Below are 13210 nucleotides of genomic sequence, written 5' to 3'. Positions count from 1 at the left end.
AGAGCATGCTACTATCGAGCTAACGCTACCCAGTAGCATGTGCGAACAGGACATGCTACTACTTATCGAGCATGATTATTAGTGGCATGCTCGAGACGGGCGGAAGGGGGAAAGGTAATAAGCAAGCGTGAACGCGTTTGCTTCAGTCCATGAGCATGCTCATTAGTGGCATGCTCATAAACATGCTTATAAATTAAAGCACGGAAATTAACCCTGAGCGTTAATTTCCGCGCATATGACAGTCCAGCCCGCCAGTCAGCGCTTACGCTTGCTACGTGCACCTTGCCCCGCGCATCTCCCACTCCCCTGGAATACCTTATTTTGTACTTTTCTGGATTAAGGTTCACCGCTACCGCGTGTTGAACTACAGTCAAAACAGATTGTTTAAATTAACATTTAAAATTTCAAATCGACTTAAGTAAAACATGATTAAATCAGATATTTTTTATTAATATATCAAATTTTTTACATCTATACATTTTCTACAAAATCGTGTTATTTGCAATGAGGTATGAGCTCCACAGTACATCCGGATGCACATTAATTCACATTTAATTGACAATTCAAGATTTTAAGAAACTCAAATTATACACGGTAAGGAATTGCCATAGCTTTACAGTGCTCAAGTTAGATTAACTGTCACAATTAAGTAACGTGACAGCTCTCGATGCAGATCGTGATACACTCAGCCGGAGCGTATCTAAAACTTTACTCAAATGGCGCACCCTAAACTTGGCAGTGTATCTTATAAGATACATAATTTTAGATCATCGTTTTGTATTTTTTTTAAAGTTAATTTTGTTAGCTCTACAAGAGTCCAGTCCAACAAGGCTTGAATTCAGTAAACTTGACTCACCTTGCCAAGTTTAGGGTTAAATTCATCGAGACCTGTCATGCCTACTCATTAATTGCACCAGAATCAGTACAACGCGGGGCGTGTGTGACGATGAGAGATAATGTTAGATAAATGTTTATATATTTTGGTCAATCAACTTTTTCTTGTTTGCTATTCTGTCCCGTTGTCCAAGAGACAACAGTGTTGTTTCTTAAACAACTGTTATAATTATAATATACTGGGTGTGGCCTGTAACACGAACAAATAATTAAAACACAGATCGTACTCGTCAAAGTGAACAACATTAATTCAGCGACTTTTAGAAATAATGGAGTCTTTAAGCTTCTCTCTTTTTCATACAAATTAAATACTGTTATCAATGTATGCCCTATCCTAGAACCCAACTGACGTCGCCTGTCATGCTACAAACATCAAGCAGTTTGCTTTACATTGATTCTTCCAATAAACTTTAAATTGTAATAAAAATAAAAATAACTAATTATTTTTAAAAGTCGCTGAATTAATGTTGTAAGTTTGTCGAGTACGATCTATGTTTTAATTATTTGCTCGTGTTACAGGCCACATCCGTTATGCTATTAATGTAAGTACTTAGGAGATAGTCCATAAAATAATGGGCTTGTAATTACAACAGAAATGTACGCAGTATGAAATATAACCACAGAAAACATATTAAAACTCACGCTTTTAAGCAGTTGTCCAGGGGACGTAACCATGTCAACAAGATACATGAAAAAATTGATTGACCCATTTTCGTTATAAGCTGCACGTTGCTCTATAAAAAAATATTTATACTTATTGACCAAACTGAACGGAACCCGCTCAGATTAAATAATATCCAAAACTCTTTCATAAAATTTACCAATACAAATTTTTCATGGAAATTCTTTGCCTAAGCTAGTAACATTGGCACATGGTAATACTTAATACAATTACATACATATTTTACAGTTTTATTCATAAACTGAAATACAGTCAAACAAACTGATTCATGTACTGTTATTATAATTTCCTTGACAAAAGTACCTATGGTGTGACAACTTGTCATTAGTAGCACAAAAGTTCCACCTGGTACATGATTAATTTGTTCCACTGTATCAACTTTTTCAATGCCTCGCCAAATACTAAACAAAATGTACTTACAAAGGTTGACGATTACGTACATAAACTAGATTTGTATACATAAAAAATCTTCACCATCGTTACTTTATTTCTCCGGGTAGGTAGTCACTTACAGGATCATAATTCCTGTTGACATCCAATAATAATTTTATTTGAATTTGGTAAAAATTATACATCGACGCGCAAAAATAACATGTCTCTTCATTAACTTTGTATCATTACTTTTGGTCATCAGTATAATATTGAAGGTAGCGTTGCATTAGATAAAGAAATCTTATCGTAGCTCATAACATAATTATACCAAGAGTAGGTTCCCTAGAAAGTAGACAAATGCTACTCAAATGGGGTACCTTCACAGTTAAAACGTCAGGAAAAGGATGGTCAGCTAAAGGTAAAACACGATAACCCATTGAAATATTCGAAAGTTTATTTCAACCAATTTACAATAGTAGGGGAGGCTATGATGCTAAATAGGCATTTACTCGAGCGTCGTGGAGATCTATTCAATTTTGGAGATTAGTTTTTTTTTTTTTAGATATTGTAGTTTAGATGCCGCAGCATGTCTCTGATATCGAAATTATTTGTCTGCCGACTTGTAGTGGGGGTGGCCATCCAGAAGGGTAGAAAAATAAATAATTCCAGCGCGTCAGATAATCATAGGGGATGATAAGTGAACCCTAAAAAGGCTCCCATTCAAAAGATTCACGATTCGGAAGTGGCTCAAGCTCAAGCTCGTAGCGGTTTTTTTTAATGTAGAAAAAAAACGACAATTATAATGGACTTTTTTTTTCTTTTTTTTTACAGCGAAAAATTATTTCCAGAACAATACAGGTCCAACTATAAAAAAAGGAATATCAGGATGCCAGTATTATTCCTTGTATTCATGTGACACGCTCGAGTAAATCCCAAAATCCCCTTTTCGGCTCCCCTACTACAAAGATATCGTATGTTACACAAAATGTTTAATTTGGTTCTCTGCTATTTGGGCAAAATATTTTTCGCAAATGTTTCATTTCCCAAGAATCAAATTTCTACGAAACCATATCATTTTCGGAACTTTCATAAAACAAACCTTACCTACCAACTGTGCTCTATGAAACCATAAGAAAATATTCTGAGAAAAATTTTTGGTTTCGGAGAAATTTGATACTTGGGAAATGAAACATTTGGGGAAAAAAAAATGTGCGAAACGGCAGTACATGGTTTAATTTACATAGCTAAAATCCAATGGCAACTCCTATATTAGAGGAAATTATAAAAAAGTTGATATTTTAATGTCTTTAGTCTATCTAGTTAAATAAATATACATTGTACGTATTTAAAGGCTAGAGAAAGTACAATTATCGAATGATAATGAGCGATTACTACCCAATAACAATAATGAATGAAATGTAAATGTGTAAGTAATAGCTCCGTATGAATCAGGTTTCTTGCCGACAATAAATATTAATCCCACTTTAAAGCGGATATTTGTCATAGTTAATGTTTTTTTAGCGATTTTTTTTATCTAACGCAAGTTGCATCATGGTAGAAGAGATCAAAAGTAGCACGACTTGATCCTATTTACAAAAGTTTCAAGAACACGATGCTTAATAGAGCAATAAGGGTTTCTGTGACAGGCTGATTGGCCCTAGTATCTTGAGAGCTTTACAACTTTGACATTGTGTCACGTTTGCGATTGGTTAACTAAATGAGCCAATCACAAGCAAAACTGTAACGTCAAATGGATCTCTCGATACTAACGCCATCTAGCGATATTTCGCCTGTCAAAAAACCCTGATTAACACTTAATTTAAATAATCTTCCTCACTTTTCATTGGTAGCAGGTTTTTGTTTGCTTTCAAGTTTCTTCGCATCTCGATGCCTGTGACTATTTCTGTTGATATTGAATTTTGAAGTTATTATTTTATAGATTTGGAACTGGGCCCATAACCGATTAGACAATTTTACAGCAGCAATGTTCTGTTAAAAGAGCTTAGTTACATTTTTATGTAGGAGCGAAGGTATGAAGAAAATATATAGATACAAATAGTGATTATGGGATGAATGATATAATACTTAAGTATCTACATCTTAGTTAAAACAATAAATTCTATCAATACACAAATACGTAACTATAAATACTGTAAAAAAACCATAGCGTCGGCTGGATCAATCAACTTTTTAGTGTAGCTTGTAGCCATGGTAACGTCTCCTGAGTTACTTATTAAAAGTATGATTTTATGGGGTACAAATCCACTAAAAGTTAAGACCTGTGACAGTTTTAAGGCTTGTCTCCTAAGCATGTTAAAAGTATACAATGCAAACATTTTTCTAATCAAACGCATCACTGATGATGTCTCCTGGGTTACGGGGCCGAATAACAACACTAAAAAGTTGATTGACCAGGCTTAGCTTTTATTTGAACACAGAGAAAATGATCAACTTACAATATACTTACACTTAAACAGAATATGCATAATATTTAGTTTACTGGCCCAAATAAATCAAGTATATTTAATGTGTAAACATGGATATGTCACAGAGTAAAAAGGCGTTGCTATTTAGCACATTGCAAGCTGCTGCAAGCCTGACCCAGACGCTAGCTGCTCGGAAATCTTACGACCCTACAGTTTGCTCTATGCATTGCGTGGCCGATATCGCCGCACTGTGTTTATTTGGCAACACACGCCAAAGCGGCGGACGCAAACTATACCTTGACTAGAGGCTTTTTCACAACCGCACATTCGGTTTAACTATTTCCTTCAGTCACGCGGTATAGGATGTGGATAGGAGTTGGTGAATGCGACCGCGAGCTTCCGGGCGTTAGATAATATTGGCACAGAATAATGCCTTGATCACACGTACCGAGCAAACGGGCGAGACAGTGATGTAAGCGAGTAACTGTTCACACATGTTTTGAAATTAGGACAGTCAGTTCAGTTCAAAAATGGACCGAGTGGCGAGACAGTGGACGTTCAGTCAGACCTGCCTGCTGGAAGCGGGAGGGTGGACACTCGGCCTAGTAGATAGAACGGGAGCCGAGCTACTGTCTCGCCACTTCGTTCGGTACGTGTGATCAAGGCATAACACACTTGGAAACACAATCGTTTTCACCACTTCTTTCTGTCAAACAGTACAAGATGGGGATAGAAAGAGATGGTGTATGCGGTCTTGAACGTCAGCGGATAGAGAATACGGCCTTAGTTCGTATGTGACATTCGGTAGAAACCTGCAGTCAAAATTTATCGCACTTATCAAAAAAATCTTGATACTCGTAAAGGCAAAGGCACCCTGCGACAGGGTTCTACCGCACGTACAAACTTGTCAAGGTATAATTTAAAACTGTAGTCTCGAAAAATAAATGTTTTTTCGTCTTTCAAGGTCAAGATCACAGCATTCTTAAGGATATGAGAGCAATAAAAAGTTTTATAGTTTTTTAGAGTCCGATCAGTTTTTAATGCTCTTATTATATTTAAACAATTTTTAAAGTTTTACTTTTTTAAATCATAATTAATAGCACACCCGAGACTTGCACCACGACGATATATTGGGTCTTTCATAAATTACGTCAAAACCCCAATAATTTTGATGATTTTTAGACCCCATACCCCTTCACAATTACTATGAAAATCTCAATTATTTTCTTCATGCGAAACAAATCGCCAGTTTTTTCTTTTTAATTGATAAACATCGATGCATATAGGGAAATTGAAATTATTATCAACCGCAATTAAAAAATATAGAAAACATTTACTACGGTGATCATTTTAACAAAGGTTTCAGAGTAGTTTTATTTGCGCGCATAAGCTGGTTTTTGGAAGCGTGTACGAGCGTACACGTGCGGTTTTGTTTTCTTCGAGCGTTGAACACGCAGGAATGAGCGCACACGCGCGTATGCCAAAAACGACTACAAAAAAAGCTTATCTGAAACCGCCCTAACATGACCACTTGCTAAAATATTCAGTATTAACTTTAGGGTCTGGAGTGTGGTATCAATTCAGTCGATAGCAATTATCTAATGGTTGTCCGAACATTGTCATAGTTTACCGGCTGGTGATATACTTGGGTTCCATGAAGCCGGTGTCGCTTAGTGACCGAAGCACCACATTACCGTTGGGCAGGATGGAGATCCATGTGATGGAGCCATGGTTCAGGGCTATCCGGAGCCATGCTTCAGGTGGAAACTGGAGAACCCTGGAAAGTTTAAATTAAAAACCTGACTACGAAGCTTGAGGTAGGTCCCGGGTTCGATTCCCGTGTCGGGGCAGATATTTGTATGAAAAATACGAATGTTTGTTCTCGGGTCTTGGGTGTTTAATATGTATTTAAGTATGTATCTATATCTATATAATTATATTTATCCGTTGCTTAGTACCCATAACACAAGCTTTGCTAAGCTTACTTTGGGACTAGGTCAATTGGTGTGAATTGTCCCGTGATATTTTTATTTATTTAAAAGGGTAGACAAGCGAACAAACGTGAAGATTTCATTCAGTGTACCTTTTGAACGCCACAGTCGGCTACACACGACAAAAAAATAGCTGAAAACATGCCATAGGCGCCACGAAATGCCGACGTGGTGCCTATGGCACGATTTCCAGCTGTTCGTGTTTTGCCGACTGTTCGTACTGCACTAGTTGGCGCTAGTATCGCGAGGTCCATTTGTCAATTTTGACATTAGTGCCATGTTTGTGATAGTGATGTGCCAGTCGCTGTTTTGGTGGATCGAGTCGACTCGAGTCATTTTATGTGGTATTCGAATCCTGACTCGATTCCGCGACTCGAGTCAGTTAATATGGTATTCGAATCCTGACTCGGTTCCGCGATTCGAGTCCAGTGAATACCTACTAGAGTCTATGTTTGGTATCTATTCGAATGTTTACTCGAGTCAAGAAATTCGAGTCTAGAAATAGAGTCAGTTACCAGTTTTATAAAAAAAGGAAAAATCGAAAAGGAGTATCTTGAAACAGCATAGTATATGTTTAGCAGTGACACAACGTTAATAAATATTTTTTTGAAATATATAAACATTAAATAAAAACAGAACATACCTAGCTAAGCGAGATATCTAGGAACTAGAAATGAAATCAAGTTCTAGGTATTTGTTTTATTACACCACAAAAAGAGATCTTTTATTCATTAGCCATTTGAGATGAGAATTTGCAGGTTCAAGCTTCATACTTCATTGCTTAAGTAAACAGAGATTGAATTCAAGCGAGTCAATCTGACTCGAATACTAGACTCGAGTCAGTTGTACTCGCATAATAGAATCGAGTCAGCGAGTACGATACGAAACAGATTCTCTCCGACTCGAGTACCGAATCGAGTCTGGCGTACTCGAATCAAAACATTTTGGTACTCGAGTAGGCGAGTCCTAAGCAGGAATCGAGTCTGACTCGAGTTAAACCGTACTCGGCACATCACTTGGCTAAATAACTAAATGAGCCAATCGCAAGCAAGACTGTAAAACGTCAAACGGACTTCTCGATACGAACGCCATTCTTTAACCAGATAGTCTCCTCGTACTTTTAGCTTTTAGCTAATGCAATTGGTTGTGTCGGAGTTGAAAAATCCTATTACTGATCACCCCATGTGAGAAAGGACTAACCCGCCCTAACCTAACCTAAGTGGACAGGGAGTTAGTAATTAGCTTAAAAATTCATACAAAACCGTTCGGCTGTTCCTTCGAAGGAACTATTGTGTTTGTTTTCCGCACTAGTTCCTTCACAAGAGATGAAGGAAGAACTGCGTTTATTTTTCCGCCTATGTTCCTTTCGCAGTACTAGCACCTTCAGTTCTTGCAAGGAACAAGGGCGAAAAAATAAACACAGTTCTTCCTTCATCTCTGGTGAAGGCACTAGACTAGTGCGAAAAAAAACGAAATAGTTCATTCGAAGGAACAGCCAAAGGAACTATCGCGAATAATACAAATGAGTGCGAGCGAGTGTGCCGAGACCGAACGCCCGCCGCACTCCCGCCCCGGTGCCGTCCTTTGTGTGCTTTGCCTTTGAAGTTGCAATCATATCTGCTCACCTGCACACGAAGTATCGTATCACATTGGCGTGGCAGACGAGAAGAGTGTAGGAGTCCCGGGCCTGGTCCGGCGGCGCGCGGTGGAAGTAGCGGCGGAAGCCTGCCTCTATCCGGGCTCCGTCCTGGAAGAACTGCTGGCCGTGCAAACCGGCTGGTGACTATTTGCTCATCTATGTCAAAGTATCGGGAACCCAAGCCTAGCATAGTGTTGATTCCAGAGTAGGCAGTAGTGCGCCTCCACAGCGCGCCACCAGCACTAGCGCTGCCTACCCCTGCTGCCTACTCAATGCACACCATAGAGTCTATGGCATAGACTGACACTCTGTCTCTCTGGTGTTGTAATTAAAAAAAAAGTTGAACTGAATAATTATAAACAAGAACAAAGTAAACACCAAAGAGCTGTTTCGCCACCCATTGATTAATTTTATTTGACGGATAAATGTGATACCGTCTCCGTCTATTCAAACAAAACAAACACAGACGACATCACATTTATCAGTCAGATAAATTTAATCAATAAATGGTAAAACAGGGGGTAATCCTACTATTATAAATATGAAAGTTTGCGAGTGTTACTCCTTCACGCTAAAATTTGTTGTTGGAATGTGCTCGGACGGAACTCGGACTTGAGGAGAAGGGTACTTGGGGGTTTGGGCCCCATGCACAATGGCCAGGTCAATTGTTGGCTCTGAGAGCCAACATCTGACAAAGCCATTTGCATTTACCAATTTTTTAATATGTCCCTTGCATAGGGAAAATGAGCGAGCACCCATGAGGCTGACATGATCACCTGGAGTGTTCAAAGCCTCAACAAAAAAAGAGAAAAAAAAAACCTTCACGCTAAAACGGCTGAGCGGATTTATATAGCGGGGCATCTGGACACATAGGCTAATTTTTTTAATTCAGAAATTTTCACGAGATCGGGAAAAAACCTCGAAATCTCAACCGCTGTAGGCCATGTGAACACACACGCTAGTACGGTTCGGTAAATTCACACACACCATTGAATTGCTTCGCAGGTTTGTGCGGGTTCTCTCACGCATCACGCATGTTTCCCATACCGGAAAGCTGGTGGTAAATTTCAAAAGTAATTTCGCACATCAATTTTTATAAACTCAGAGCTGCAAGCCTTTGTTTGAACCCACGATCTTTTGCTTGAAAGCCAGGTATTGTAACAATATACTAGAGCACAGTCTATAAGGAAATTAAAATCGTGTAATGTCTGTATGCTTTCATACAGGCTGAAAATTAGTGTGGTGAAGCATAGTCCTCACTGCACATGCTGAGACTGAGCCTTTTGTCATAAATTAGTTAAGCAGTTTTTGGGCAATAAATGTTTTTCTTTCTTTCAAAATGCATAGTAGATACATGAATTTAACTTACTTTTGGCTCTGGCCTCCAGTGCCCTACAGGTGGCTCGGGCGGTATAGGCGCGCCCTCTTCAATCAGCGAGCAGTTCACTACTTCCAGGTCAGCAGGGAGGTGTTTAGCTATGAGCGTGGCGGTTTCTTGAGCTCTGGTCATTGTGGAGCGTACAAGCAGATCCCATTTAATGTCCAGGCATGCTAGTCTTCGGCCTGTCATGTCGGCCTGTTGCTTGCCTGGAAATACAGTGATAGCTCATTAACTTTTGAAATAGGAAATAGGAATTGTTTAGTTCTGGCGTAGAAATATTAAATACACTAATAAATTAGAAATATTAAAATGTCAATCAAATCGTCATTCATTATGCATCAAATTAATTTAAACCATTTTTTTAAATCTTACATTTTAACAAGGTTTTATTCCACTAAATATGACTAGGGCAGAAGTACCGTTTGTGGCCATTTATTGTTTAAATATATGTTTGAAATAAATTTATAGTAATAAATCATTACAAACTTTATTTGTTTCAGTATAAGCTTTTGAAAACTCACTAAACATATAAATTTAATACAATAACTTTTTATATATGACTTCAAATGTCAACTGGCCAAAAACGGGCTTAAGGTGGCCAAAACCGGTACGTCTGCCCTATGTCAGCCTCATGGGGAGCCTCTGATACATGTTACACTCTCCAAAATTATTATTAAAATACGAATAAAATTTTCATTCATTAATTTCACTATGTATCAAATTAATTTAAATCAAAATTATTATTAAAGGTAAATAAAGAAACAATAATAAAGGTAGTGAGTGTGACATGCTACTTTGGCAATAAAATTTCGATCCTGTGTGCTGTGCGCGCGTGTCCTGTGTGTTGTAACTTTAATTTTAATTATATTTTTAATTGCATGTTAATTTTACCGTTTTAATTATTTGATTTAACTTTTGTTTGTGTATTTATTTATATTCAGGATTATGATTTAATGTAATGTAATGATTGTATTGAATGTGATTTAAGATTTTAATTTTTAACTTTAAATTGTATGGGTTTAATAAAATTATGCCTAAATAAAGAAAATTATTATTTTTATTATTATTATAATAATTCCTTTATTATACTTATTAACCGTAACAAGTAGACTTGAAGAGAAGGGTTCTTGGGAGTTTAGGCCCCATGCACAATGGCCAGGTCAATTGTTGGCTCTGAGAGCCAACATCTGACAAAGCCATTTGTATTTACCACTTTTTTAAATATGTCCCATGCATACCGAAAATGAGCGAGAACCCATGAAGCTGAAATTGATCACCTGGAGTGTTCAAAGCCTCAATAAAAAGAAGAAAAAAAACCCTTGGCAAGTTGAAACAAGTGTACTGAATTCAAGCCTCGTTGGATTCTCGACTAACAAAAATAACTAAAAAAAAAATACAAAAAGATGATCTAAAATGATGTATCTTATAAGATACAATACCAAGAACAGGGTTAACTTACTTACAATGAACTAAGGGACCATACACCATGCTACCAGATGTTACTCACATAACGTAACATAACATTTGTGGCTCTGAACATGAGCTCTGGTTGAGTTTGAAACATGTCAGTGTAGTGTGGTGGTGGTGATAGATGGGTTTGTGTGATTTGTGTGTGTTATTACAGTGTGTAGGGTTGGAGGAACTGCATGAGCACACATATGTTGCATAAACTTAGCTATCATAAGGTCGCAGGTGAGCAAAGAAATTCTTTTAGTTCATTGATATGGACCTCCGCAAAGTAACGCCCGATTCAATAAATCATTACTTAAAGGCTTTTATTTAGCTTGTCCTATTTGTTAATTTATTTATTCGGGTCAAATCTTGGAAGCTAAATTTGACGCACCTCCTGTGATCAGATTGACTTGAAATTTGGCATGGAAATGTAGTTCAAATCACAAAGTCCACAAACAGAACAGTCAGCAAAAAAGCTTGTATTAATAATGTTTTTTTTTTACAAAAAACTATTTCCTTCATTCTCACCCAAGTCTGTCAGTGTTCTTTCCTTGTCAGTAGCACCATCCACAAAATACTGGCCATGCCTGATGAGGAACAAATGCCTCACAGCTTTACCCTTCGCCTTTTCTAACTTTTCATTATATTCATTTTCCGCTTCAGGTTTGTTGCCTTTCAAAGGTCTCACAAGCGCTTCTGGTTCACGGCTAAAGAAAGGAATAATTCTTCATCATTTCCAAAATAATTCAACATATCACAAGCATTGTAATGTCTATCATTTTTTATCAAAAACTTAAGCCATAAGACAACAATGCTTACGAACAAAAAATGACATAAAAAATAACTTACTGATCCCAATTTGAATCCCATTTAACACTTGGTGTATAATTCGTGGTCCATGAATTATGCACACCAAATTTTCTCTGGTTTTTATCATTATTATTAAATTGGTAATACGCTAGACCGCCGCCCACAGCGCCTAAACTAATAATAGCTATTTTATGTAATCTGGAGAACGAAGGCATTATGAACAGTAGCGTATCTTACTAACTACTAGTAAACTTATGTAGAAATTTGATAAAATGCTTTCATTTAATTGTAAAAACTTGCAGCGTTCACGTTAATATCCCATACATAACCTCACTTTTGATTTAAGAGAACTGACAGTAGAGGCACAGGGCGGCCACGCCATACAAAACAAAATACGCGTTCTTGTTGAATCTACATAGGCACGACGACGTCTATACATGCGTCAATGTGTGCGTAAGCCACACAGGGCTGACTATCGCAAAACTCTAGTACATACTATAGGGTATGTAGGTATGGCTTATATAGTGTAAATAAATGTAATCGTTAATCATATATTTTTATTTAAACCTACTTAAAATGTGTCTGTCTATGTATTTAAGCATTATTATTTTAAATTACAATAAATATATGACTACAAACTTGAACGAATTATTCGGTACCTAATTAGTTATTTCATATATTAATCGCGATACTTTTAGAAAGCATTATTATTTATATTAGGAAATCGAAAAAAACTCTTTTTCTTATCTTTAGCTGTTGACAAACACCTATACAATGCACAGTATAATCACCATTTCGCAAAATGATTGCTCCCGAACTTAGTGCCGTGCGACGGTGCGACCTATATACATCGCGTTGCGCGCCCGACTGCGTTCCTTCCTGCGGTTTTCCTGTAATCTGCGCTTGAGGGGTGGGGTAACTCGAAGTACTCGAACCGGTGCGGGGCGGAGCGTGACCATTCTGTACGTCAGTACTATTATATATTCAATTCAATTCAATTTTTGGGATTATAATGGCCCCATCGAACGATGCGATGATTCCGCCAATGTCGAGGTTGGATAAGACACTGCCAGACGACTTCAGGTCGAGTACGGTAGAGCTGTCCTTGTTCGGTAGAATACCAGCCACGACCAATCTAAAACAAAAATATTATATATTCTGTCAGACAGATGACATAAATGACAGAATCAGTGTTGCCAACTCCTAGAAACTCGAGTCGCTAGACTCAAAATCAAAGGACGCTAAAATGAATCGTTTTTTGTCTCACTAGACACTGTAATCTTTCAAAGTATTGCCAACATCATCTTAGTACCATACTCCACAGTGTTGCATAGTCGCTACAGATATTGCAAAATATTCACAAGCGTAAATTAATTCCACCAGAAGCGAGCGAACTCAGGATTTTGTCTGGGAGACACAAAGGCCACTGATGGTCTGAAAGTTTGGAATACAAAAAAAAAAACTTAAAATAAGTAGAAGATTTCCGAAGTCATTGAAAAAAGTTTATCATTCAATTAAAGTTAGTTTTTAAACAAATAAATGTACTTCTGAACCTAACCTATC

The 13210-nt window shown here is 37.5% G+C and overlaps 1 protein-coding gene across 2 annotated transcripts; it reads right to left on the bottom strand.

Moving 5' to 3' along the window:
* Window positions 1-429: 429 nt before the first annotated feature.
* On the bottom strand, window positions 430-12130 carry Pgam5 (Phosphoglycerate mutase 5). 2 transcript variants are annotated; one of them, XM_074092023.1, is made up of 6 exons: window positions 11687-12130; window positions 11366-11544; window positions 9374-9591; window positions 7991-8121; window positions 6005-6151; window positions 430-3851 (listed from the first exon to the last, which is right to left on the bottom strand). In XM_074092023.1, exons 1-6 carry the CDS (start codon window positions 11860-11862, stop codon window positions 3782-3784), a joined length of 921 nt encoding a protein of 306 aa, XP_073948124.1. In that variant the 5' UTR covers window positions 11863-12130; the 3' UTR covers window positions 430-3781. The 2 variants fall into 2 exon arrangements, with proteins under 2 accessions (XP_073948124.1, XP_073948123.1); XM_074092022.1 differs by having other exon boundaries at window positions 7991-8124; window positions 11687-12123.
* Window positions 12131-13210: the final 1080 nt, after the last annotated feature.

Source organism: Choristoneura fumiferana, chromosome 9 (genome assembly GCF_025370935.1).
Source record: "Choristoneura fumiferana chromosome 9, NRCan_CFum_1, whole genome shotgun sequence".
Classification (NCBI taxonomy): Eukaryota; Metazoa; Arthropoda; class Insecta; order Lepidoptera; family Tortricidae; genus Choristoneura; species Choristoneura fumiferana.
The sequence above is the reverse complement of the archived record's forward strand: the minus strand, read 5'-3'. Positions and strand labels throughout refer to the sequence as shown.